Raw genomic sequence first — 27906 nt, forward strand, 5'->3', positions numbered from 1 at the left:
ATATTTTCAAGATAACACTGATGCTTTCCAACTAAAACACGGAAGGAAAACGTGTTGGTTTGACTGTCACAGGAGATTCCTACCACCTGATCATCCATATCGTAGGAGTAGGAATTTGTTTACGAAGAACAAGAGGGTGTTTGACAGTCCACCTCCGGAAATTTGTGGGAAAGATTTGAAGATACAACTAAGAGATTTTGGTGCAGAAAGGACGCCAGACGTCGGTGGACATGAGCGTTTTCCGGTAGATGCTGTTGGAGAACTACATAACTGGCACAAAAAAAAGTATTTTCTGGGATTTGCCATACTGGGAGGATCATCTGCTAAGGCATAATTTAGATGTCATGCATATTGAGAAGAACTTTTTTGACAATCTCATGAACACGATCCTTAATGTTCAAGGTAAAACAAAGGATAATTTGAATTTAGTCGATATATGCGCTCGTTCAGAACTTCATGTTGATGAGAATGGTAGGGCTCCTTTTCCCATATACCGACTTGATGCAGAGGGAAAAGATGCGTTCTTTGATTGGATTTCAAACAATGTGGAATTTCCAGACGGTTACGCATCTAATTTACGTAACTGTATCGACATAAAGGAAGGAAAGTTTACTGGCTTGAAAAGCCACGATTGCCATGTAATGATGCTGCGCCTCCTTCCGTTTGCCTTCAAGGAACTATTACCACGAAATGTTCATGAAGCAATTGCAGGCATAAGTGGTTTCTTCCGCGATTTATGCACGAGATCAGTGACTCTTGAAGGTATTGAAAATTTGAAGACTAACATAGCCGTGATTCAGTGCAACCTAGAGAAGATATTTCCTCCTTCATTTTTTGATGTTATGGATCATCTTGTTATTCACCTGGCAAGAGAATTGGAACTTGGTGGTCATGTGCAGTATAGATGGATGTATCTGTATGAGCGGTATATGTTCCATTTGAAGAAGATGGTGAAAAATTTAAGTAGGGTGGAAGGTTCTATAGTCGCACAGATGATCAATGAAGAAACTTCAAACTTTGCCGAGTACTACTTTCCAGCAGAAGTTCAGACCAAAAACAGAAGACCTGTTCTGCATGATGATAGAGGAAAACGGGCAACATATCCTGTTACGGTTTCAGACATTTTCACAGACGTTGGGCGACTTAGCGGAAAACCAAAGGACCGTCGACTTACTGAGCAGGAGCGCAGTCATTTGCAAACATATTTGCTCACCAACTGCGAAGATGTTCTTCAATATGAGAGGTAAATAAATTAGCTTACAAATTTTTATTTTAACAAGTTGAAATTTAAATCTTAATTAATTACATTATTGTCATCATATGTACAGGATTTTCATGGCAGAAAAGCTGTTCGAATATAGATACGCCACAGAGGACGAACTAGAAGAAATGAAGCAGAGAGATTTTGCTAGATGGATGTTTATTTATGTGAGTGCTTTAAACAAATTAAAATATCATTTATCACATATTTATACTAATTCACATTTATTGATATAACATATATATGTGCTATTAATAGGTGTCTGCTGGTTTGGCCAGAGGTGAAACATTTGACGATTGGATACGCGAGATGGTCGTTGGACCAAACTTTGTTGTGAAGTCATATCTGAGATTTTGTACTCGAGGATATGCATTCACAACTCAGAAGAGGAGACGTTCGAGTACGACTTATGATGCTGGCGTTTGTTCTGCATCAGGAGATGATGTATACTACGGACACATACATGAGATTTTGGAAATCAAGTATTTGGGCATGGTTGGATTGCGCTGTACTGTTTTCTATTGTGACTGGCACGACAACACTCCAGATCGAGGTGTGAAAACAGATGCATTTGGTGTTACATCAGTAAATTCGAGGCGAAAGCTGCACTATTATGATCCTTTCATTCTTGCTTCTCAGGCCGATCAGGTAATTAAATGTTAATTATTCAGAATGATTCATCATCATGTGTATTAATTTATAATTTTTCTAAATGTTACAGGTTTGTTATATCAAGTACCCCCGGGTAAGGAACAGAGATGATCCATGGGTTACTGTTACAAGACTCAACCCGAGAGGCCGAGTTCAGGGAAGTTCTGAGCTGGAAGACCCACTACAACCAAGCACATCCGGCAACTTAAGTGCAGCAGAAGATTTAGCTGGAGTTGGCCTTGTAGTCGATTTAACCGACTTCGGAGAGGAAGCCGTCGTTCACGTAGAGGATGAACCAGTGATTGGAGAGTTTCACCAAGATCCAGATTCAGATTCATCTAGTGATGATGACTCGGAAACAGAATACCATTGATTTTTTTTTTTTTTTTAAAGAAATACCGAGGAAATTCCGAGGAACACTTGATATAACCTCTTTCCTCGGATATTAGTTATTTGGTTTATCTAGCAAGGCAAAGCTGAATACGAATTAAAAACTACTCAAAACACAACCAAATAAAACGAAGAAACCATGTAAAAGATATAGGAACTCATAATTAAGAAAAAAAATAAAATAAAAAACTAAGTTCAAAACTAAGTTCAAAATTAACCGAAAAAAAACATATTCCTACTCCTCGTCTCCTGCTCCAGATGTTCCTGCATCCTTGGCTCTCTTAGACCTCTTTCTTACCCTGTGTGTACCACTCGAACCCGAACCAGAGCTGGATGGAGAGTTGTCCCGATGAACTACATCATCCTTTTGGCAACGACACGGCCTGATACGTGAAATGGCAGCCCAGATCTTGTGTAGCATGTCGTTGTTTGTCTTTATGCTCTGATCTCTCCAATGTTGTTGCTGGCGCGAAGTGGCGTTCGGTGGAAGCTCTTGCAGCTTGTACTGGCTGGAGTCTGATGGGAGTAGCTGATGGGGTTGTGAATCATCTGGAATGGCTTGTGCAGCCTCATCTTCTCCTTCTTCATCATCCACGGCCTTGCCTTTGGTCTGATATTTTGGCGTGAAGAAGGATGGTTTGTCTACTAGTGCGGTAGCTGGGGGTAGGAACTCAACTGCAGCGTTTGAAAGTAGAGCAGTCAGGCCGATCTGAGGCAGGTGGCAGTAGAGTGTTTTCTTCGCTCGGTCCTGGAATACGTAGACGTAAGGACCATCCCGATGGATCCTCGAGAGGGGACCAGCTATGAACTCCTTACTTACTAGATTTTTGACATCCAGGTAGTTCCAAGCAATTTTGTTCGATCTGTCCAGTGCTACCTGATGGTTCTCGCAGTCTACACCCACATGTGTAAGGATCCGAGTAATCACTGCATCAAATCCACATGCACTGCATCTCCCCTGCACTCAATCCAAATAATCCGCAGAGGTCTGTGAAAGATACCTCAAAGTATTTTTTCTGCACTACGAATGCCAAAAAACCTTCCTGATGGCTATCATCGGGATGGCTGACGTATGCGGATGCTATGAACTGGCGTACCAACTCCGGATAAGTGGGTTCGTTGAGGTTGCATAGTTGGCCTAGACCCATGTTCTGGAACAGCCCTTCAATGTCTGATTTGATTCCCAATATTGTCATCGTCTCAGGACATGCTAGTTGTGTAGCCGAAACGGCTACCTTCTTCATGTTGTTGTAGTGGGTGGTATCAGACTTATCCCAGTTCTTTGGCCTTTGCTTCTCTCGATGAGACGAACCCTCTTCTTGTGTGTTCTTCTTTGCTGATGTTTTCGGGCGGTTCATTCTCTACAAAATAGAATCTTTGAAACAAGTGAGTATGCAGTATATGTTTTGATAAAAAACAAGCGAGTTGTGATAAACAAAAACCAAATTGAAAAAAATTCTCAATCCCTAAATCATCTCAAATCCTGTTCCAAACTCGTTGATCACAGACAATTGTGTTCTATTTGGTGTTTAAACATCTGTTTCATACTTATTTGATCAAGGAATCAACACGGAAATAAGAAATTCACAAAACCCAAAAAATTGCTCAAGAACACGATTTGAGAATGTGGAGATTCGCGGAGTATACCTGTCTTAGGGTGAAAACGAGTGTAGGAATCAGATAGAGCTCGAAAAATCAAGGGGAATAGAGCCCAAAATTGTTCAAATCGGATGATTATAGAGAGAGAAAAAGGGGGGGGGTCGAATTATAGGGGAAATCGGAGGGGATGAGAGTTCTGAGGTTTAGATCCAAAAAGGTCGGGTTTTGCCTTATAATTCTGTTCGCACACGCATCGATCGATGCGTTTTTTCACATAAACGCATCGATCGATGCGTTTATAACAAAACATACAAGATTTTCCGAGGATATTCCGAGGAAGGCTTCAGATTTTGTTCGATCGATCGATTATACAATCCAATCGATCGATCACATTCTTACGGCTTTCGTCCATCTGGTGATCGATCGATGCGTTTTTCTATACAAACGCATCGATCGATCCGTTTATAACAAAACGTACACGATTTTCCGAGGATATTCCGAGGAAGGTCTGAGATTTTGTTCGATCGATCGATGGTATAATCTAATCGATCGATCACATTCTTACGGTTTTCGTCCATCTGGTGATCGATCGATGCGTTTTTGTAAACAAACGCATCGATCGATCCGTTTACAAAAAAACGTACAAGATTGAATCCCCAAACACAAGTTCCTCAGAATTTCCTCGGAATATTCCGAGGGAATTCCGAGGAAACTTTGAGATTTTGTTCGATCGATCGATTGTGTAATCTAATCGATCGATCACATTCTTACGGCTTTCGTCCATCTGGTGATCGATCGATGTGTTTTGGACAAAAAACACATCGATCGATTTGTTTATAAAAAACGTACAAGATTGAAACCCCAAACACTAGTTCCTCGGAATTTCCTCGGAATATTCCGACGGAATTACGAGGAAGAAAAGGGTTTCCTCGGAATAGTCTGAGGAAATTCCGAGGAAATAGGGGTTGTAAACCGAAAAAAACGTTTTGCGGTTTGAATAACACCTATATAACCCTTATTAAGTGTCTTACGTTACTTTTGAAGTCTAAAATTTGTTCCTTACCCCTTAATTAACACTTTTCCGATTGTATGAACGAAATCCCAAAACATAAGAGAAACACTTAATTATACGTTTTAATGAACGGTATAGGGAATACTTTCAATTAGTTTTGAAATTTGTTATTTCATAGTTTATGCTAATCTATACAAAGAATCCTCAATGGTATACATTACAATTGTATAAGAAATGAAAAACCCCAAAAAAAATTGATGTTTTGAAACCCCAAACACTAGTTCCTCGGTATTTCCTCAGAATATTCCGAGGAAATTCCGACGGATAGTAAATTATCCGTCGGAATTTCCTCGGCATATATTTTCATTTTACCGGGCAAATATTTCGCGAAAATTGAAATTAGAATTCCGACGGAATTCCGACGGAAAATATCCGTCGGACCCTAGGTTTTATAACCACGAGCCACTTCTTCTTCCCAATTTCTCTCTTCTTCCTCTGCGCGACTCCTCTCTTTTTTCTCCGGCGATTTCCCCCTGAAATCCGACGATATCTCCGGCGATCTCCCCCTTTTCTTAGACAAATCATGTAAGGACCCTATCCCACTCTCTTAGGTTCTATTTGTTAGGTTTTTGTGGAGTTTTGATAGATTTTTGTTAAGGTGATTGGTTAGGACTGTGATTTTTGGTTGTATAATAAGTTTAGAATTGTGATTTGGTTGAATAATTTGTTTTGTTGAATTGATTTATAATTTTTTTATAATTTTTTTATTTTTTTGTATTTATAAAATCGATTTTAGTATATAAAATCGATTTTTGTATTTTACAAAACGATTTTTCTATATAAATTCGATTTTTTGGATTTTACAAAATCTTTTTTGTATATAAAATCGATTTTTTGGATTTTACAAAACATTTTTTAATATCTATACAACTTTTTTTGTGATTAAAAACTATTATTTGGGATTTAAAAATATTTTTAATATATATATATATTATTAAAACTATTTTTTGTAATTATTGATCTATTTTTTATTTATTAAAACTATTTTTTTTATTAGAACTATTTTTATATATTTATTAAATATTTTTAATATCTATAAATCTTTTTTTTTGTGATTAAATTATTTGAGACTTTTTAAAAAAAAAATAATAATTTATATATTTCTGTATTTATTAAATATATTTTTTTAATTTACAGGTCTCTTGATGATCAGATCCGGCCTCGACAGCGGCGTGGTCGTGGTGGTACGGGGAGCCAGTCTCGGGATTCCAGCCATTTTCAGGATTCCCCTTCGCCCCACAGCTCCTACCATACATCTCCCTCTGCTGCACCCGCTCCTGCTCCTCTCGTTCCCGGTGCTGCACCCGCTCCTCCTCCTCCGGGTCCTCCGGGAGTGATGAGTGTTGCGGAGTTGGTTCAACAGCCCGGTCGTGACCATCTTCCGTATCTCACTCCGTATCCACATGGACATGGTCAAACATGGTAATTAAACATTTTTTTTTCTTTAAATTTGGATTCATTATTAACCGTTAGTTCTTTTTATTAGGTTCAACCGATCCGGGAACGGGATCAGCGCATGGATCAACCGTATGATGTACTCGGCCCTCGACAAGGGACATCCGACTTTCACTCACTTTCCTACCGAAAAGCAGATTCTGTGGTTTCGTCAGTTTGCGGTAAGTATTCTAATTTTTTACTTATATTTTTAATCTTTAATATAAATTTTCTACTAGTTGTGTTTTTTTTTCAGCAAGAGTTCAACTGGAATTCCGATGAGACGCTCTTTATCTATCACCACTTCGTCCATAAAGTTATGGACAACTATGGGAAGCAGATCCACGAGTGGAAGAATAAGTGGGAAATCAATAAGGTTCGATTTAATTTATTAAACAATTTTTTTAATTTATTAAACTATTTTTTAATTTATTAAACTATTTTCCTTTTTTTTTTTTATTAAAAGGTCCCAAAGTCGATGAACAACACGGTCTGGAAGGAGTTGTGTGCGCATTGGGACAAGGAAGAGACGAAAGAAACTTCTTCCACCAACTCCACCAACCGCAGGAGCGACCGTAAAGGGAAGGGCATTTACAAGCATAACTTGGGTGCTCAATCTATTGCCACTCTGGGAGATCACATGGTAAGTTCAAACGTTTTTTCTTCAATTATTTGAGTTTCAGAATTTTAATTTATTGTGCATTTCTTCTAATTTCTAATGTTTCTTTAATTTGTGTTTTTTTTTCAAGGCGGAAGAAAATGATGGCGAGCCGGTTGATGATCTCGCCCTAATGAGGAGGGCGTATACCAACAAGAAGACCGGCCAGATTGATGACGGTCTTGTGAGGGACGTGGTCGACCTGGTCCAAACTCAGGTGGTAGACGAAGTGTCTCAGCTTCAAACCGAGGATGACGCTTCGACGGCTTCGACCAACTTGTCCCGGTTTCGAATCAACGAAATCGTTGAATCCGTAAGTTCTTTTTTTTAAAGTTCGATTCATTTATTTTTTGGTTTAAATTTGTAAATTTGGCTATTTTCTATTCAGTCGGTTCCAAAGAAGAAGGGACGTTTGGTCGGTTTGGGTCGTCGCACCCGGTCGGTTCCTCCTTCTTCTGCACCACCGCCCTTTGTTGATCCAGAAGTACTTACGGCTCAGTTGAAGGACAAAGATGATCGTATATCTTTGTTGGAGACCCAGATGGCGGCTCAACAGGCGGGCTATGAGGCACAGAGGAGGCTGAACCAGCAAATGATAGAGATGATGCAGAGGATGTACCCGAACGAGGTGTTCCCGGACGTGCCAGGCCCGTAGATTTTTTTTTTTTTCCAAAAACTCGGAATGTTTTATTTTTATTTGTGAAACTTTAAATATTAATTAATATGATTTCAATTTTAATTTTAATTTCATATTTTCGAATTTAAATTTCAGAAATTTTATTTTTAAAAAAAAATTAATATTTTTTACATTCTGAGGAAATTAATTATATTTTTTACGCGATCAATCGATGCGTTTTTGGACATAAATCCATCGATCGATCTGTTTACAAAAAAACGTTCGGAATATACCGAGGGACATGTTCCCTCGGAATATTCCGAGGAACGGGTTCCTCGGAATATACCGAGTGACATGTCCCTCGGTATATTCCGAGGAATATGTCCGTCGGTATATTCCTATCGATCGATGTATATATGTCCAAAACGCATCGATCGATGAACGTCTGAGGAAATATCCCGACGAAGTTCTCACTCGGTATATTCCGAGGACATTTCCGACAAACTAGTGGTCCTCGGAATTTCCTCGGAATTCCGTCGGAAAATTCCGAGGAAATTCCGAGGAAAGAAGAAATTCCGAGGAATTATTTCCGACGACTTGTTTCGTCGGTATGTCGTCGGAATAACGATATTCCGATGAAATTCCGACGATTTTTTCCCTCAGAATCCTTGCTGTTTTCTTGTAGCGCAGATATTTTGGCTGTAAATATCTTTCATGCATTATTACAACATATGGAAACGATGTTGTTTATTTCTAAACTTACTGAATCACATAAAAAAGTCATGTATTATAATTCCACAGTGGATGTTCAGAATCACTGACTAATCTTGTAATTCAAATCTTTCCAGTTTAGACACAGTTCTATTCCATATTGGAGCCTATTTACATGTAATCACCTTTATCTACCCACCATATTTTTGCTTCCAAATCCTAAACCTTTTCGAGTAAGTGTCGTTTACGTCCCAGATAGAAAACATAATTTTTACAGCTCCGTAGTTTCTTTTATAATTTTTAAACACTTCTTCGAATTCAGGTTTCGCTGTTGCTCATATATTAGGGATCAGAACCAATTGAAACTTATGCGCTTAATTCTGGCGTAAATCCGTCCTTCACTTCGCAATTCACAATTACTTAGACCCTCACCTAGAGCTATAGTAAAAATCCGGTGAAAACAACTAGTTAGCATTAATAATATCTAAATGTAAACCATCCTCTCCCACTTGAAAAATACCGGAACTAATCTGCTAATAAGAAGGTAAGGCAAGTATTTTTCATCATCTTTACTGCTCCAACGCATGAGAATTGTTTCTTCTAAGCCACTCAAATGGGATAGCGGAAACACTCACTACTACCTTTTCACATTTCACCCTTCCGCTTCTATACAGGATCGCTGAATAGAAACCCGGTAAAAAGAACATGGCTCATAATAAGTATCCCTATATCCCATCTCAGTGACTTTTACAAGTTTGCTTGTAAAAAGAAGTATCACATTGCCCCATCTGGGTGATTTTAAAAAAACTTTTATGTTTATATTTTGTATGTAGTAGTGTATGCTGAGAATGAGCTTGTGTTGTATATATAGACGGCTCAGCTCCATTGCAACTAGTGAAAATGTATATTTCAGGGGAACCGTCCGGAATAGTGGTTAACCCACACCCACATATGTCCCTCTTTCTTAAGTGATCTAACACGCGTGTGACGTAGATGTTAGTCGAAACATATCAGGTTAGTGGAAACATATCAGGTTTTCATGTCGTATTATAAAACGCCACGTCCCCTCTTGCATGCATCACTTATAATATTGTCAAACTTTGAAACTTGCAAGTTTAAATATAGCCGGTTGCAGGTAAGCTGTGGAGTAAACGAGACTGAAATGCGGGAGGTCAAATAAGTCATTGCAACGTAGCAGAGGTACAAGTTCGCCAATTATTTTAAAGTCCATTCCGCTAATTTATAAAGTTGCTATGTATATTGATCCTAATGAGCTAATTTAAAATCACAAAAAATAATGTAAACCAATGTATCAACAACATCTGGAAAAAGAGTATGTTCCCGTTTATTGTTCAGGTTCTCTGCACCGAACCGTTTGGTTCTCTGACACCAATTTTTTCAATTTTCATTTTTCTTTAATTAGTAGAAACTGTGCTTTAGATATTTCATTGGGGTTGCCCTTAGAAGCTTTGAGAAACCACATCAATAAATGAAAAAGCTGAACTTCCAATCAAAACATTTTAAGTTTACACCTCACTTGACACATCATTTTAAAGTGAAATCATTTCAGTAAGTTGATGCTACGAAGCTATGTTTGACTCACAAGCCAAGTTTTTGAAACCACAAATATCTCATCAAATTCTCCGCCATGAAGCTAACTATGAGTTTCTTAAGCTTGATTTTTAAGAACTAAAGATTTCCATTTGGACTGCACACAAATTTTGTTTCTTAGTCACTTCTTTTTTTACTGTGCTATTTTAGGAGAGGTGTTGTGCAGTACTCGTGTATCCATTTATACTCGAGCTTTATGAATTGTTGTTGCAGCTTGGTTCTTCAGCAATTGGCATAAAAACAAATGAATGTGTTGTTCATGCAGTCGACAAGTGTATCATGTCACCATTGCTGGTAGAATTTTTCTCGCTACTGCTAATTCTGTTTTCCAACTTCCTATGTTCAGCAGAATCAAAGTGGTTGATTCCAATTCAGGAAACAAGCAGTGCGTTGAAGATAATTGAAGGCAATGACCATATGAAGACTCAGTTTGAGCTCCCTTAGTTGCTGTCTTCTCGTGGTTTATTTTTTGCATCAAAATGTCCATTTGTTACCAGCTGTTTGAATTTCTTTTCTGTTCTGTTGAAACACAGGTTCTCGTACGGTCATGGTGAGCCAATGGCTATAGCCTCTACAACAAAATATTCGTGTGATCTGCCTTTAGCAAAGAGAGTACTGGTAGTCTTAGACGTTGTAAATTAATGGAAACAGCTCTTTAAAATCATGTTAACAAAGCCTAACTCTTTTCATTAACTTTGCATAACTTAAATATACGTACATACATACATACATACATACATACATACATAGATATGACCAGTCTTATAAATTTTAGTAGACATATGTTTAATATATGAATGTTTTATTTTTCTTACATTTTATCATCGTTTATTAGTGCGTTAAGGAAATCACGTGTATTTAGCTCGTCCTAGAAAACATTTTATGGTTGTGCAGCCATTCAACGAAGATATTAGACTGGCCATGTTTACAACTTTTAAAGTCTTTTAATTAGTGGTACTTTGAGTAATTAGGTTATGGTATTTCAAATTCCAACAATTGTTTAGGTTATTTGAAAGAGAAGAAGGTGGTGATATAGGATGTCGTGAATCCACAGTGTCACAACCGAGAAGTTGAAAATTTGTGACAAAACTAAGTTTTGTAACATTTAATTTACAATAGTGAGTTTGGGGGAAAGAAAGTGAAAGTACCAGCAGAATAGTTATAATTAGATAAATTAATTTTTGTTTTTGAACGTCAATTAGATAAATTACATCTGTTCTTTTTCTCTCCATTTTCGGTGTGCCTTAGGCTCTTGAACCGATCAAATAACTTAAAATACTTATGGTAATAAAAGTTCTTATTCTGTTTATCACATATGATCAAGATTTAGTTGTTTTTTTGGTCAACTAATTTTAATTACTAATGCAAGTGAAATCATGGTTATTAACATTTCACATTAGTAAATATAAGTTAAGTCAAATACAACTTCAAAATAAAAAATTTGAAACAGGAAAATTGTATTAAAAAAAAGATTCAATAAAGTGTTCAAAACAATGGTATATACTCATTGAGATAAAAAAAAATTTCTGATATTGCAAAGAGTGGTTAACTATGAAAGACTACTTGATAGTATTAGCGATGTTTTACAGTGCATTCTATAATGACAAAAAGTTAGAAATGACAATAAGGCAGAACAAAAAGACAATAAAGGAGAAAAATGAAAATGGCCGAAAGAAAAGTGGAACTGGGCAACACCAACGGGAAAACTAAAATAAAATAAATAAACGACCAAATATGAGTAAAATGCATTGTTATATCTTGAATGTAAAAATTGATACTATTAGATGAATGAAAATAAAAAAAAGTGAAAGAATCATAACATTTATAAGAAGGATTTGCAGTGGACCAAAGATTGAGACGAGTCAAAGTTATTTGAACTCATTTTTCATTAGTTGCCAACACAAGATAAACAAATCACCTTTTATATGAAATTAATATCATGGTGATGAAATATACTTTGAACTATATGAATACCGTACAAAGTTATAAAGATTAGAAAATAGAGGAAGCAGACCTAGGGTTGCTTCATCCTATTTGTTTTATTTTATAGAAAGATTTATATTGCAGGACACTTTATAACTTCTTTCTTTCATTCTAAGACACATTCTTCTACTAGAGCACTTTTTTTTAAAGAGCATTTAGATCATAAAATTTACAGTTTAATTCCAATCATTATGTTGATTAACTGAACCTTGAAAGTGGCGGGCTTTTGTTTCCACCCATTGATTTTCTTTACATTTCGACGGTCGAAATTGCACGAAATGGATCTGGACAAGACATATTTGTCATTAACACAGCCGTTTGATCACTTTACTACCTTTTATTTTGGACAGCCCAGATTATTTGTCATTTAAGCTTATTTCTTATTTTCTTAGTCATTTTTTTATCGTTATCTTCCTCCTCCCAAATTCCCTTTTTTGTAAATTGGATTTGATTCTTCAGAAACAAAATTCAGAGAAATTTTCTTCAATTATTGTCTTTGTTATCTGGTTTTCCTTTTCTTCTGATTATGAACGACCAACAACAACACTTTCATTGGGATAATGTTTATCAAGCACCAACAAATAAACGATCCTGTTTTACTAAGAGAAGAAAATCATATTTGGCAATTTCAATGTATTTCTATAACAAATTAGGTGATATTTTAGTCATTTTTTTGCTCTTCGGTTTCTCTTATTTAGGTGGTGTCATTGAAATTGCTGAAGAGTCTCTACTGTCTCAGATACAATCATCAACGATGATGAGATTTTTCAGTGGCTCTGACACAACAACGATATTCGACTCTACCTATGATATGATCATGGACCAGCCAAACAAAGAAGATAATGAGAGCTTGGATGATCCAGCTGATGGAGGAGCTCTAGCCATATCTGAAGGTCCTATGACTCGAGCCAGAAGCAAGCAACTCAAAGAAGTCATTGGAGGATTACTTAAGACATCACTGAAGCAAGAAGAGAGTCTTGGAAGAAGCTTGATCAACCAAGACACACTTGCCACAATTCAAGCCATCTCAGCTCCAAGATAGACATCAAATGAGCAAGTAACATATGTGTGCTCTTTTTCCCTATCTTTGGTTTTGTCCCACTGGGTTTTCCAAAGATAGGTTTTTAACGAGGTCATATGTTGCTTTCCTATCACTCATTTGATGATCTCAGTTCAAGACTTTGTTTTAATTATTTATCTTTGTTAACATGAAGCAGAATTAGGCTGCTAGACTTGAAAATTAGGCTGCTAGACTTGAGAATTAAGCTGCCAGACTTGAGAACCCTTATAAGGTTTTATAAGGTTTTTTATAAGGTTTTATAAAGTTTATTTTTAAGGCCCATTTAGAGACCAAAGAGCCTGTTCCTTGACTTCTCTATAAATATGTGTCTGAAAACCCTAATAGAACTATCTAATCTTTTATTTTCAGGCTCTTGTCTCTCTCTGACGGCTGCAAGTCTTCTTGTAGATCTGAGTGTTCTTGAGTATTTGTTAATGTGTCATATCTAACAAAACCACAAGAGTGATTGTCTTCATATCCAAGGGATTCACTTAGGAGTATCAATGAGACCTCTCACATCTCTTTGTGTCACCATTCATTCCACAAACCTTGAAGCAGATTGAGTCTTTGATTCTCTGTTTGCAAGGATCTATCCCATTCCAACCAGAGAAGCATCCTAGGAGTGTATTATGTGGTATCAGAGCAAATCTCTGGAAGGAAGTTTCTAAACTCTCTATTTCTATTTTCAATTTCAAAATTTTCTTATGAACCCTAGATCTGAAAAAAAAAAAAAAATTGAAATTGTTCTAATCTGTTTAGATCTGTTCTGTTTGGGTTTGTGGTCGAAATTCTCTGTCTAGATTTGAATCTGATTCGATTTGGGCTTGAATAGGTTGAGTTTCTCTTGATCTGTTTGAGTTTTTGGTCAATCTGTTCTAGATCTAATCTCAGGTGGAGTATCTGATTATTGTCTGATTTAGGGCTTGTTATTTTCAATCTGAGTTCAATATTGATAGATCTGTTGTTCTGTGCTTTGAATGTGATAAATCTGAGAATTTTTATTCTAGATCTGTGCTGAATCTGTTTCATCTCTTGTTTGTTTTCCTTATTTAATTTTGATTTCGAACTACTTACTGGCTTAGTCTTTCTCTTGTCTCAGGTACCATGGCAGAAGATCAAAAAGGAGAACTCACTAAGGATGAAAAGCTTTTACTTAAGGCTATGAGTGCTCAGATGCAGGAGAAGATGAAAGCCAGCCTTGATAAATTCCGGCATGAGTTGAGACAGGAACTCCAACAAGCTACTGGTCAGAGTTTTGAGTCTAGAAGCAGTGAGAGGAGACAAAGACGTGGGCATGAAGGCCGAAGCAATCACAAAGATAAATTGGCTGATCAAAAGCTAAAAATCCCTCCTTTCTATGGTGATGCTGACCCTGCTGCATACGTGGAGTGGGAAGAGAAGATGGAGTTGATTTCTAACTGTCAACACTATGCTGAAAGAAAGAAGGTTCAAATGGCTACTGCTGAGTTTTATGGTTATGCTTCAAGCTGGTGGAATCAATTGGTGTCATCTAGGAGACACTATGGAAAAGAACCAGTTACAACCTTGCTTAAATTAAGGGCTTTGATGCGTCATAAGTATGTTCCAAGACAGTACAACAAGGAAGTGCTTCGAAAACAGTCTGAAACAAAGCCATGCTCTGCAAACTCAGTTCAGAAACAACAAGTCAGTATAAGATCAATTCCAGCCAGTGTTATTGGTTTACCTAGCAAAACAACAAGCTGGTTCAGTGAGGAGGACATAAAGAAGCTGTCTCAAGTGGTGGTGGATGTGGAAAAGCAACTCAAAAGGACCAACACAGCACGTCCATCCATTGAAACACAGCACCAAGAACCAGTTACTACTGTCCCAGAACTCAAAAATGTAGAACTAGAGTCAGCTGCACCAATTCAAGAAGTCCAAACCGAAACATCTATGGAGAAGGAAAATTCTGAGACAGGACAAGAGTGTTCTCTTTTCTTACCTCAGTCTGAATTTAATTTTAATAATTCCTTTGATGAACTAACTTGTCTTGAACCGGTGCAACCGAGTAGCATTGTTTCAGTGTCACAGGTTGCAAAAGAAGATTCAGCAGAAAGAGAACCAGAGCAATCAACACAAGGAGAAAAGTTGGAACAGCCGAACAGCTTGCAGTCAAATACAACTTCTGAATCCTTGTCTTATGACCTGCAAAAGCACTGTAAGGAGTTTAATATGGTTACTTCTGTGCCTGAAATGTTTCTTATGGTTAGTACTCATGATGTGAAACGTTTTGGTCTTGACAAAGTTAAAGATTTTTGTGTTTCAAACTCTGTTTATGACAGCATGCTTAAAACTTTCAAAGAACTTGAACCAGATAAACTTTTTGATCAAAAATATTTTCAATATGGTAATAAAAACTTTTCTGGTCATGTTTTGAGTTTTGAACAATTTATGAATCACCATGAAAAGATTTTCGAACCTGTTTTCAAGCCAACCGAGTTCTATTTTAGAAAACCTTTTGCCTTGTTTGCTAGAACTGAAGAAAATAGTTTTGTTGTGAACTTTCCTAGGCATGAACTGATCTCTGATTATTTTCTTGCACCCACATATGTTTTGAAAGAACCTAGGAAGTTGCATGAACCGAAATTGCATCATTCTGATGTTAGGGTTGAAATTGTGAAGTCTGCAAATATCTCTGAGTTTGAGCTTGACTGTTTGTGTGCTAAAAATGATTCTAAATGTGTAGGGTTGTTCTTTGAGGATATTCTAGTGTATAACACTTTCTTTGAAAAACCTGTTCCACAATTGAAACTAGAGTTCACTGATTCTGAATATATGAACTTAATCCTTGATGATATTTGGGTCTGCAATATTTTCTTTGATATGCATAATAGATGGAGGAATCATACTGTTTTGTGCTTTGGAGACATTCTAGTCTACAACACTTTCTTTGACATGATAACACACTTGTCTTGTCCAAAACAAGCTGAAAAAGGTACAGGTAAAAAAAAGGGCTATAATGATCAGAGAATCAATGATGAGTCCTTGGCTAAGTTGGAGATGCAACAATCAAATCTTGGAAATTGTCCAGCCGCCAGCTTTGACATAGGAGCAGTCCGAGGATCATATCTCAGCAACCAGAAGGAATTAAGCAACAAACTTGACTTCCATGGAAACTTAACTCATCAGGGGCTCACAGTGAATTGGAATCATGTCCAAAGCTTCTCAGGAGAAAGAGTTATGGGCTCTACAAGTCAGGTGAACCTGTGTTTGCTTTGTTTGAATTTTTCTGAGTTTGTAACATCTCAATCCTATCTATGGCGACCAGGTGAGCATGCTAAGGTAACTAATCATGTTTTCAAGAATTCTTTTATTGATTACACAGATATGATGCACTTGTTTTTGTCAAAAGAGCCATGTGCAGATTATGAAGAAGCTTTGAAGCATACAAGGAGAAAGAACAAGCGTGAGGAAGACAAGCGTTTCAAGCCACTTTATGTGAACCTGGAGAGACATCAGGACATCACTTGCTTTATCATCATCACAGAAGCACCTCCAGATGCAGCCTACAATCCAAAACCGAGCAGAAACAAATTTGGGATAAGACTCTTACTTTATGACAACTTCGCATGTGCTAACTTGTTTTGTTTCAGTGTGTGTGAATCGGGTTTGGGGAATGCATCAGGAGTATGAAGAGCCCAATGTATCAGTTCCTTCTACCAAACAAATCCAGTCAGCAACAATGCCTATCAAAGAGGCTTGCAAGGTAAGTGTAATCTGATTATCAACGTTAATGTTACTGACTTGGCTACTTTTGTTGCAGATGAGCTAGATTTGATGACAAATCCTTTTCAAGAGGGAGGGGATGATATGATCATGGACCAGCCAAACAAAGAAGATAATGAGAGCTTGGATGATCCAGCTGATGGAGGAGCTCTAGCCATATCTGAAGGTCCTATGACTCGAGCCAGAAGCAAGCAACTCAAAGAAGCCATTGGAGGATTACTTAAGACATCACTGAAGCAAGAAGAGAGTCTTGGAAGAAGCTTGATCAACCAAGACACACTTGCCACAATTCAAGCCATCTCAGCTCCAAGATAGACATCAAATGAGCAAGTAACATATGTGTGCTCTTTTTCCCTATCTTTGGTTTTGTCCCACTGGGTTTTCTAAAGATAGGTTTTTAATGAGGCCATATGTTGCTTTCCTATCACTCATTTGATGATCTCAGTTCAAGACTTTGTTTTAATTATTTATCTTTGTTAACATGAAGCAGAATTAGGCTGCTAGACTTGAGAATTAGGCTGCTAGACTTGAGAATTAAGCTGCCAGACTTGAGAACCCTTATAAGGTTTTATAAGGTTTTTATAAGGTTTTATAAGGTTTATTTTTAAGGCCCATTTAGAGACCAAGGAGCCTGTTCCTTGACTTCTCTATAAATATGTGTCTGAAAACCCTAATAGAACTATCCAATCTTTTATTTTCAGACTCTTGTCTCTCTCTGACGGCTGCAAGTCTTCTTGTAGATCTGAGTGTTCTTGAGTCTTTGTTAGTGTGTCATATCTAACAAAACCACAAGAGTGATTGTCTTGGTGTGTCATATCCAAGGGATTCACTTAGGAGTATCAAGGAGACCTCTCACATCTCTTTGTGTCACCATTCATTCCACAAACCTTGAAGCAGATTGAGTCTTTGATTCTCTGTTTGCAAGGATCTATCCCATTCCAACCAGAGAAGCATCCTAGGAGTGTATTATTTGTCATTAACACAGCCGTTTGATCACTTTACTACCTTTTATTTTGGACAGCCCAGATTATTTGTCATTTAAGCTTATTTCTTATTTTCGTAGTCATTTTTTTATCGTTATCTTCCTCCTCCCAAATTCCCTTTTTTTGTAAATTGGATTTGATTCTTCAGAAACAAATTTCAGAGAAATTTTCTTCAATTATTGTCTTTGTTATCTGGTTTTCCTTTTCTTCTGATTATGAACGACCAACAACAACACTTTCATTGGGATAATGTTTATCAAGCACCAACAAATAAACGATCCTGTTTTACTAAGAGAAGAAAATCATATTTGGCAATTTCAATGTATTTCTATAACAAATTAGGTGATATTTTAGTCATTTTTTTGCTCTTCGGTTTCTCTTATTTAGGTGGTGTCATTGAAATTGCTGAAGAGTCTCTACTGTCTCAGATACAATCATCAACGATGATGAGATTTTTCAGTGGCTCTGACACAACAACGATATTCGACTCTACCTACCTCCGGTGAGAGTGACGACTCCGGTGGTGATGCTTCATAGCGGCTGTAGCGAAGCTTCTTATGGACGTGGCACGAGAGCAACTGGTTTTGTGGTGAATAACAAACGCGATCACTCGGGACTGTTCTTGTCTCCTTACTTTAGCAGCTAGGTTAGAACGAAGATGAAGATGTTTACGATTGATCTCCACCAAATCCAATTTCTTTTATTTTCACTTTAAGTCATTGATGTTTAGTTATGTTTTTAATTTGACCATAAATTATTGAATATATAGATTTGTCTTCTTTAATTGACTCCAAACTTCTAAATATGCTTTTTTAACCCTTGTTGTATGCAATAATAATGATTAGTGTGTGTTTTCATGTTAGCTTGGACTAATTATTGGTTATTATTATACACATGTGCACTACTATTTTAATGTACACATATAGATTAGAATACCTATTGTACACATGTACACTTCTGTACCTATTATACACATGTACACTTCTGTACTTATTGTACACATGCTCTACCATATTTTGTCATATACATGTACACGATCTAAAAAGATAATGAATTTTTGACTCAATATAATGTCTATTTATTTCATTATACTCTTCTTACAAAGCTTCCATCTTTAAAACAAGATTGTACTAAAGTGTTTTTGGCTTCTTCGCGTTATATATATATATATATATACTATGATACTAATCAAGCTTTCACAAAGATTTTCCTATGGTGTCCATAAAGCTGGGAGACCAAACAAGTAAATATACACATATGCCATCAAGGAAAACTTTGGTCAAACTAAGCATTTAAAATGGTTATATGTCCATACCAAAAATAATATTGGATCCGCCCCACATTTGAATGTGTAATGAGAAGGAAAATATATTTCTTCATTGGTCTGTGAAATTTGTAAAAATGGTAGTGAACGAAAAAAAAACATATGTAACAAGTTCATAACATCGATAATAGAATATTTCAAATGATGTACATAAGATTTATATAATAAAGATAAAAATTTGCATAACATATATGGAATAATTTAGAAATTTAATTGTGATATTCAAATTACAAAACTTAAAAGAGAAATATACACAAAAGTTACAGTAATTTTCTTATTTGAAGGTTTTAAGATCAAACTAGACTAAATATGAGAGTTGAATCCATATATTAAAATAATAAAGATGTATTTACTTTTCATTTACGCTTTGGTCTTTTCCATTTTAAATAGATTTGTTCAAAAGCATTAATAACAAATCAAAATACTCATATTTCATTTTAAAATATTTTTATCGATAATAACGTATTTCAAAAAAGATAATAGCGTGTTTTGGCTGTCATTCACAGCTAAAATGAGCGGTGGGAATCAATAAACGTGACGATGGTTATTTATAACTCTAAGATACATCGTGGTTTAAAGAGTCACCGCATTCTTGTGTAGACCTGGGCATTTGGGGGCTCCATCGAATTCAGTACGGTTGATTTAGATTTTCAGATTTTCGGTATTATGCTTATAATTCTCATTTGGGTTTTATTAATTTTCAGATCGGATTCAATTTGGTTTAGATCAGATTATAACCAATGTCTTAAATAATAACATATTTAACTAATTTCCTATATTTTTGGATCCTATTTCGGATTTTGATTTGGTTTGGATTGTACCCAATCAAACTCTTAAGTGCCGTTAGGATATTTTTGTATAATGCTTCAGATGCGATTTCATTTTTTTGGCTTCAGATTAAAGTCAGGGTTTCGGTTTGGGATAAAATCCCCACACTTATTCTTGTGTAGGCTTAAGAGTTAAGATAACCGTGATTGTTTACCAGTTAAGTCATTTGACAATAATATTATTTTCTATTACCACGTTCTTGCTGATTCGGAAAAGATAAACAATCTCAAAAGCTAAAGTTGTGACTGAATCTCACTTATTATGTTTAGATTTGGATGAAAAATATAAAAGCTGCTGTTTAGTCATTTATAAACATTTCGATCCGAAGTTCCATCAACCTGAGGCGCTAACCAAACATGTGGCCATATTGAACTTGCGCCTCTAGCCAAACATGCAGCTGAAGCCAACTTGCAGCTACAATCAAGTTATGGCTCTAACCAAATATACGGGTGTAGCCAAATTTGTGGCCGTATCCAATCTGCGATCCGTCGGTCCACCATAGCACGTAGCAAAACTTCGACCTGAAGGTTCATCACATAATAAAATTCACTTAACCATTTTGCTTAATTAACACATTTTAGTTATTCTTTTCTTTAAACGCATACTACATTTCATCACTTAGGTACTTCAAATTAAATGATCACTTTCACACAAACATCCTAACATAATTCAGTTATCAATCCACCAAATGTATCATGCATTTCCTAAGAATACGAATAACATCTTTCGATTCTTGAAGATTTCCTTTATAAGAATGAAGAACAAAATTTCTATAAACGATTTACATAACGCATAATCTTAATCCTACTGAATAAAAATGGCAAAACAATACTTATCAAACTGCTATAAATTACATCATCACCTCGATTGATCTTAAAAATCGAAAACTCTGGATTTTGTTATGTTTTCCGGCGAAAATTCATGTGATCCTTCTTTCTCGATCCTCCTTTGTCAAAATCTGTCTCTAGAATTTCCTCTTGCTTTGATTGGTTGTGTGAAAAATGAGATCCAAGATCCCTTTTTATAGGATTTTTGGATTTCTTCATCAAATTTGAATCCTAATACTAGTTTCGTTATTTGACTTGGTCAAAGATTACCATCAATGTTCGATTTTCTTTGCAATACTTTTTTTTTTAATATGATTCTTCCAGATGAGACATTCCTTTCTTATAATCCCACAACAATGGCGAGTAAAACTTGCTATACTTGGAATCTGCGTTATCCAAACAGCCAACCTTTCCTTAAATGTCTTTGCAGGTTATCTCTTTTCTTGCATATGCGCTGGTAATTCCATGATCGGTTTATCATCACTCAGCATGATCCGGAAACGTTCCAAGTGTATTTGATAATTAGTCAAAATCCAAATTATCATCAGAACCTTCACTATTACAAGTTTTTCCATACTTAGAGAAATGAATTTCTTGCAGAATAATTTTTTTATGAACTAGGGGATTGTCTGCGTTTCGCACGGAATATTGTTTTATTGTTCTTAAATACGATTTTATGATGATGTGATTATGTGGTCAGTATTTATTTTTGAATAGCATTATTTGATGTTTTATTATGTTATGTAGTAATAGGTAATAAGTTAATATATTATGTGTTTGTCTTTTTAATAATATATTGTTGTATATATAATACTGAATTTCAATAACTTTGTTTTTAGTCATTTGTTGATTCTAAGATTAACGGCGTCATAATTATATTTTAATTTTTCACATTTTGTATTATCTTTTTAGGTGTTTTTTGCACTCTCCCCCATTTTTTGACTTGAGCCATCACCATCTATGTATTTCGTTTACCTCTTCGGTGTGCAGTGCTTCTCACCACCACCGGGAAAATACTCACCTTCATGCTCTTGTTTTTCCTCACCTTCTTTTTTTTGTGAGATTATCTGATATATTTTTATAGATCATGCATATTAGTTCTATGTTGTGCGGTTGTTTCTTACGGCGTTGTATGTTATTTCGGTCAATATTGGTCTTCTTTTTCCTTAGGTTTTAGCTAAGGTTAGAAACTACATCTCGTTGGACTGGGTCACAGTTTAGTTGTCATTGATGTTGGTTTTCTCGTCGCTGGTTTACCGTCAATAGTCTCTGCTCGTCTTAGTTTTCAAGATCGGGTTTTTGGTGATCTGACTTCTATGCTCCTTTTCATAGCTCGAGGATGGCTCCACGGTTTGTTGATTTTATTTTGTCTCTTTTTTTCTTTTTTTTCTCTCATCTCGTTACATCTTTTATCGCTGATCACGTCTCTTGTGGCTCTCTCTTTCGCCATATTTGCTACTTCAGGTTTGGATAGTGTTTTTCTCTGTGTATGCTTTGTGCGCTTGGAAATTATTTATGGTTGATATACCATGGATTTCACCCATTATTAACTATGGTATATAGGTGTTTTAAGATATCTTTACTACGATATAGAGTCTATTTAGAGTGTTTACAGGTTCAGGGACGATTTGGAGGAAAGTGGTGATTTTGGTGTCTTTTGGAGGTTTTTGAGTGTAGAGCTGCACAGACGTGTCAGAATTTTAGATATGGATGGAGACCGTCCAACGGTGCGATTGAGCCCATCTTTTCATACAATATAGAGCTTTGAGTAATCGAATGATTGACGTGGAAGCAGTGGCTCTGGGGAAAACGGTTTATTTGACTTTTGTGTATGGGGATCCAGTCAAAGATTTGAGGGAACAAGTGTGGGAACGCTTAACTAGATATGGACTTTCAAGATCGGAACCGTGGTTCATTATTGGCGATTTGAATGAGATTACAGGAAATCATGAAAAAGAGGGTGGATCTCTCAGGAGTGCGGATTCATTTGTCCCTTTTAACAATATGATTAGGAATAGTGGATTAGTGGAGTTCCCGGCTAAGGGAAACAAATTGTCATGGCAAGGGAGAAGAGGTAAAGGAAAATGGGCAGTAATGGTAAGATGTCGCGTAGACCGTGCACTAGCAAATGAGGAATGACATACTTTATTTCCATGTTCTCATACTGAAGATTTAGGGATGGTGGCATCTGATCATCGACCTCTGGTGGCTTTTTTCGATGATAAAGTTATACGGAGAAAAGGCCAATTTAGATTTGATAAGAGATGGGTTGGCCAAGACGGTATAATGGAATCAATAACAATGGGTTGGTCGGAATATAATGAAGGCACCAGAAATGGTATAGTGGAAAAGATTAGTAATTGTCGTCACCAAATAGCAAAATGGCGGAAAAATAATCCACCTTATGGAAAGGAAAAAATTTCAGATTTACAGAAGGCCCTTGAAGAGGTACAAACTGATGATACTAGGTCTCAGGAGGACATACCGGAAGTATCCAGGAAGCTATAAGAGGCATATAAGGATGAAGAGGAGTATTGGCACCAAAAAAGCAGAAATATGTGGTATTCATCTGGGGATCTTAATACAAAATTTTACCACGCTTTGACTAAGCAACGAAGAGTACGTAATAGGATTGTAGGACTACATGATGCAGCCAGAAATTGGGTTACAGGGATAATGGAGTCGAAAAAGTAGCAGTAGACTATTTTGAAGAACTCTTTAGTACCACATCTCCATCGGAGTTTGACGATTTTTTCTCGGAAATAACACCGGGGATTACTCCTCAGATAAATCGATGGTTATTGAGAATGGCGACTGAGGATGAGGTCAGAGAGGCTCTATTTATGATGCATCCAGAGAAAGCACCATGACCGGACGGTACGACAGCTCTTTTCTTTCAACATTCATGGCTTATTATTAAGAATGATTTGGTAGAGATGGTGAATAATTTTCTGGTCTCGGGAGAAATGGATGCAAGGTTAAACATTACTAATATATGTATGATTCCAAAGACAGAAAGGCCTACAAGGATGATAGAGTTGCGACCAATCAGTTTATGTAATGTGGGGTATAAAATAATATCGAAGGTTTTGTGTCAACGGTTGAAAATCTATTTACCCTCTCTCGTCTCGGAGACTCAATCGGCATTTGTGGCAGGGCGTTTGATCTCTGATAATATTCTTATAGCTCAGGAAATGTTTCATGGATTAAGGACAAATAAAGCATGTCAAGGAAAGTATATGGCAGTTAAAACGGATATAAATAAAGCGTACGATAGGATATAATGAGAATTTATTAAAGCTTTACTACAGAAGATGGGTTTTCATCAGCATTGGATTAAATTAATGATGGAGTGCATATCCTCGGTTCAATATAGGATTCTCCTAAATGGACAACCACAAGGGCTCATTGTACCACAAAGAGGTTTACGACAAGGAGATCCGTTGTCCCCTTATTTATTTATTATGTGTACTGAGGCATTGATTGCAAATATCAGGAAGGCGGAGAGAGGGAAACAATTAACAGGAGTTAAGGTAGCCAGAGCATGTCCATTGATTTCACATCTATTTTTTGAGGATGATAGTTTGTTCTTCTGCAAAGCTCAAAAGGAAGAATGTCACACTATTCTCAGGATTTTAAAGGAGTATGAGGTGGTTTCAGGGCAATTGATAAATTTTGAAAAGTCTTCGATTCAATTTGGACATAAGATTGAAGAATCGGCCAGGCAGGAGTTAAGAGATATTTTGGGTATTCAGAATTTGGGGGGGGGGGGGGGGGGGTATGAGATCTTATCTAGGATTACCGGAAAATCTTGGAGGTTCGAAGATTCAAGTTTTCGGCTTTGTGCAGGATCGTCTTAATAATATGGTCAATGGTTGGACTTTTAAGTTTTCCACAAAAGGAGGAAAGGAAGTGATCATTAAATCAGTGATTACGGCATTGTCGAACCATACGATGTCATGTTATTGCTTACCTAAGGCAACCACAAAAAAATTGACGAGTGCTGTAGCACAATTCTGGTGGAGTCCTGGGGGTAGTTCAAGAGGACTGCATTGGAAATCTTGGGACAAAGTATCCGTCAGTAAGGAAGACGGGGGCTTAGGTTTTAAGGATATAACTGATTTCAATACCGCAATGATTGGTAAGCAGTTATGGAGGCTGATAGAAAAGCCAAACACTTTATTCTCTCGAGTTTTCAAGGGGAGGTATTATAGGCATGCCTCACCTCTTGAACCGATCCGTTCATACTCTCCGTCATATGGCTGGAGGAGTATTGTATCTGCTAGATCTCTGGTAAGCAAAGGACTAATCAAACGGGTGGGAACAGGTTCTTCGATATCTGTATGGAATGATCCCTGGCTCCCAACCACTCGCCCGAGACCAGCCAACAAAAATCAACACAATTTGTATCCAAACCTTAAAGTGGACTCACTTATTGATTCCACTTCGCGAAGATGGAATTCGCAGGCCCTACGGGATTTGGTAGACCCACAGGATGTGAAAATTATAGAAAGTATACCACTGAGCAGAAATCAGATGATCGATAGAGAAGGATGGCATTTCACAAACAATGGAAGATTTACGGTTAAATCAGCATACCAAGTAGAGCGGATCTACCCGGATAGGGAATGACCACCTTTATTGATGGGACCAATAGTTGATGCTCTGAAGGCATTTTGTTGGAAAATCCGGTGTCCACCAAAAATTAAACATTTTCTTTGGCAATTGGTATCAGGGTGTGTAGCAGTTAAGAAGAATCTGAAAGCGCGAGGGATGCAAGGTGAGATTTGTTGTGCAAGACGTGGAGCGGAGGAGGAGTCGATTAACCATGTGTTTTTCGATTGTCCTTCAGCCCTTCAGGTTTGGGCTCTTTCAAAGATACCAACAAATCCAGTCATTTTCCCAACGAGTTCTCTTTTTACGAATATGGATCATCTTTTTTGAAGGGTTGATCCACAGATGGAGGATCATCAGTTTGCTTGAATACTATGGTATATTTGGAAAGGAAGAAACAATAAGGTTTTTAGTAATTTGGATATGGATCCTAGGGATACTCTAAAATTGGCAGAAACAGAATCTACACTCTGGGCAGAGGCACAACTTTTGAATGAACAGAAAATGGGAACTCAGATACAGGTTACGACTCTTCCGTAAATTCCCGGACGATGGTGTTTTACAGATGGATCATGGAAAGAGGGTGATATTTTCTCTGGTCAGGGTTAGTTCAGTACGTTAGAAGGATTTGAGGGACTGATGGGAGCAAGGAATGTACGGGCCACTCTAACACCATTACATGCAGAGATGGAGGCGCTACTATGGGCTATGGAATGTATGAGAAACTTACGACAATTTCAGGTTACGTTTGCAACGAATTGTTCTCAATTGGCGAAGATGGTTTCGGACCCAGAAGCATACCACCTTTTGCAATTATTTGAAGGATATCAAGAGTCTGAAAGAGAGTTTCATAAGATCAGAGATTATTCATGTACCAAGAAGGCAAAATACAAAGGCGGATAACCTAGCACGCAGTGTCAGGACACAAACGTCTTTCGTCGTTCACATGGATCAACATCTCCTAGCGTGGTTTACATGGTCAATATGAGTCCGTAATGTTGTTGACAAAAAAAAAATTTATAGTAAAGCCATATATTTTCATAAAAATTTCAAAATTATTATCTTATTATTTATCAAATTGTGTCATACATTGTATTGGCCCAACTAAGAACTGAAAATTTTATTAATTAATTATGTTTATTAATGTATCGAGTAAGTTTATAAAGTTTTTACTATATCTAGATGCTCATACTAAAATAAACCATTACATGAGAGTTAATTAAATATATATCTAAAGTTCATACTAAGACAATCAATTATATGAGAGTTAAATATATATCTAGACGTTCATACTAGAACAACCCATTACATGTATCAAAGTACCCTATTAACTCCTCAACAAAATACAACAAAGAAACCACACACAAACAAAAGAACTTACTAGAAATAGCAAGAGAAATAAACAAGAGATGAGTGTCACTTAAGATGGATTGCGCGCGAGTGAGAGCTGTTTAGGCCATCTATAACAAAAGTTGGCCCCAAATGCAGATATGTTTTACTTCTTTGCTCGGTAATAATCTCGATGAAAAACTCCTACATAGAGGTCTTGGAGCAGCTCAAAGATGTTTTCAGACAATGTGATTTCCAGGTTTCGCATATACGCTGTTTTCCCAAACCCGCTGTCAGATAGATATCTGGTGCCATTTCGGTTGTTGTATGTTGGCCGAAATTTTGCTTGATGATCTTGCCGCCTCATTCCACTGTTATGCATGATTGTGTAGGCGGTTTAAAAAGATTACATACCATTCTCTGACCAGCTCTAGGACATCGTGCTCAAGTATCATTCCAAGCCACCAAACCCCAAGGTTTTGATAATCCCATATATATTATTTGAGAAGCATTACAACTTATTTTTGTAGCCACATGTCATCATTATGATGATTTTTAGAATCATTAGAGAAATATGTTGGTCCATCTAATTATATAATAAGCTTTTTATTAAACTAACAATAAATTCATCATTAATGTACTTTATTATTTCCTTAAATAAAATTTACGGAATTGCCTAATATGGCTAAAGTACATATAGCAATTAATGGTTTTGAATAATAAAGATTTGATAAAAAAATAGTGTATCTTCTATCATATTTGTTTAATTTTAAACTATTAATCCCCTATATATTATTTGAGAAGCATTACAACTTATTTTTGTAGCCACATGTCATCACTAGGATGATTTTTAGAATCATTAGAGAAATATGTTGGTCCATCTAATTATATAATAAGTTTTTTATTAAACTAACAATAAATTCATCATTAATGTACTTTATTATTTCCTTAAATAAAATTTACGGAATTGCCTAATATGGCTAAAGTACATATAGCAATTAATGGTTTTGAATAATAAAGATTTGATAAAAAAATAGTGTATCTTCTATCATATTTGTTTAATTTTAAACTATTAAATAAATTAAACAACCACAATAACCATATAATAAAAATTTAGATTTTTATTTATATGTTATATTTTGAATTTTTACAATTGGCTATAAATTACTAAAACTGTTAAGAGTCTCACGTTCAAATTTTATGATCCA

General features: G+C 36.4%; 2 protein-coding genes across 10 annotated transcripts; both read left to right on the forward strand.

Annotated features, from left to right (window-relative positions):
- The first annotated feature begins 854 nt into the window (after positions 1-854).
- On the forward strand, positions 855-1590 carry LOC125581806. Its single transcript, XM_048747834.1, has 2 exons — positions 855-1243; positions 1329-1590. The coding sequence occupies exons 1-2, from the start codon at positions 909-911 to the stop codon at positions 1495-1497; spliced, it is 504 nt and encodes a 167-aa protein (XP_048603791.1). The 5' UTR covers positions 855-908; the 3' UTR covers positions 1498-1590.
- Positions 1591-12372: 10782 nt separating this feature from the next.
- LOC125581807 lies at positions 12373-18665 on the forward strand. Of its 9 annotated transcripts, XM_048747841.1 has the most exons (5): positions 12374-12639; positions 12726-13043; positions 13416-13680; positions 14146-18118; positions 18205-18665. In XM_048747841.1, the coding sequence occupies exon 4, from the start codon at positions 14151-14153 to the stop codon at positions 16698-16700; it is 2550 nt and encodes an 849-aa protein (XP_048603798.1). In that variant the 5' UTR covers positions 12374-12639; positions 12726-13043; positions 13416-13680; positions 14146-14150; the 3' UTR covers positions 16701-18118; positions 18205-18665. The 9 variants fall into 9 exon arrangements, with proteins under 9 accessions (XP_048603794.1, XP_048603798.1, XP_048603795.1 ...); XM_048747838.1 differs by having other exon boundaries at positions 12726-13052; positions 13416-18118; XM_048747840.1 differs by lacking the exon at positions 13416-13680 and having other exon boundaries at positions 12726-13052.
- Positions 18666-27906: the final 9241 nt, after the last annotated feature.

The sequence above is a fragment of the Brassica napus genome, chromosome C2 (genome assembly GCF_020379485.1).
Source record: "Brassica napus cultivar Da-Ae chromosome C2, Da-Ae, whole genome shotgun sequence".
NCBI classification, from domain to species: Eukaryota; Viridiplantae; Streptophyta; class Magnoliopsida; order Brassicales; family Brassicaceae; genus Brassica; species Brassica napus.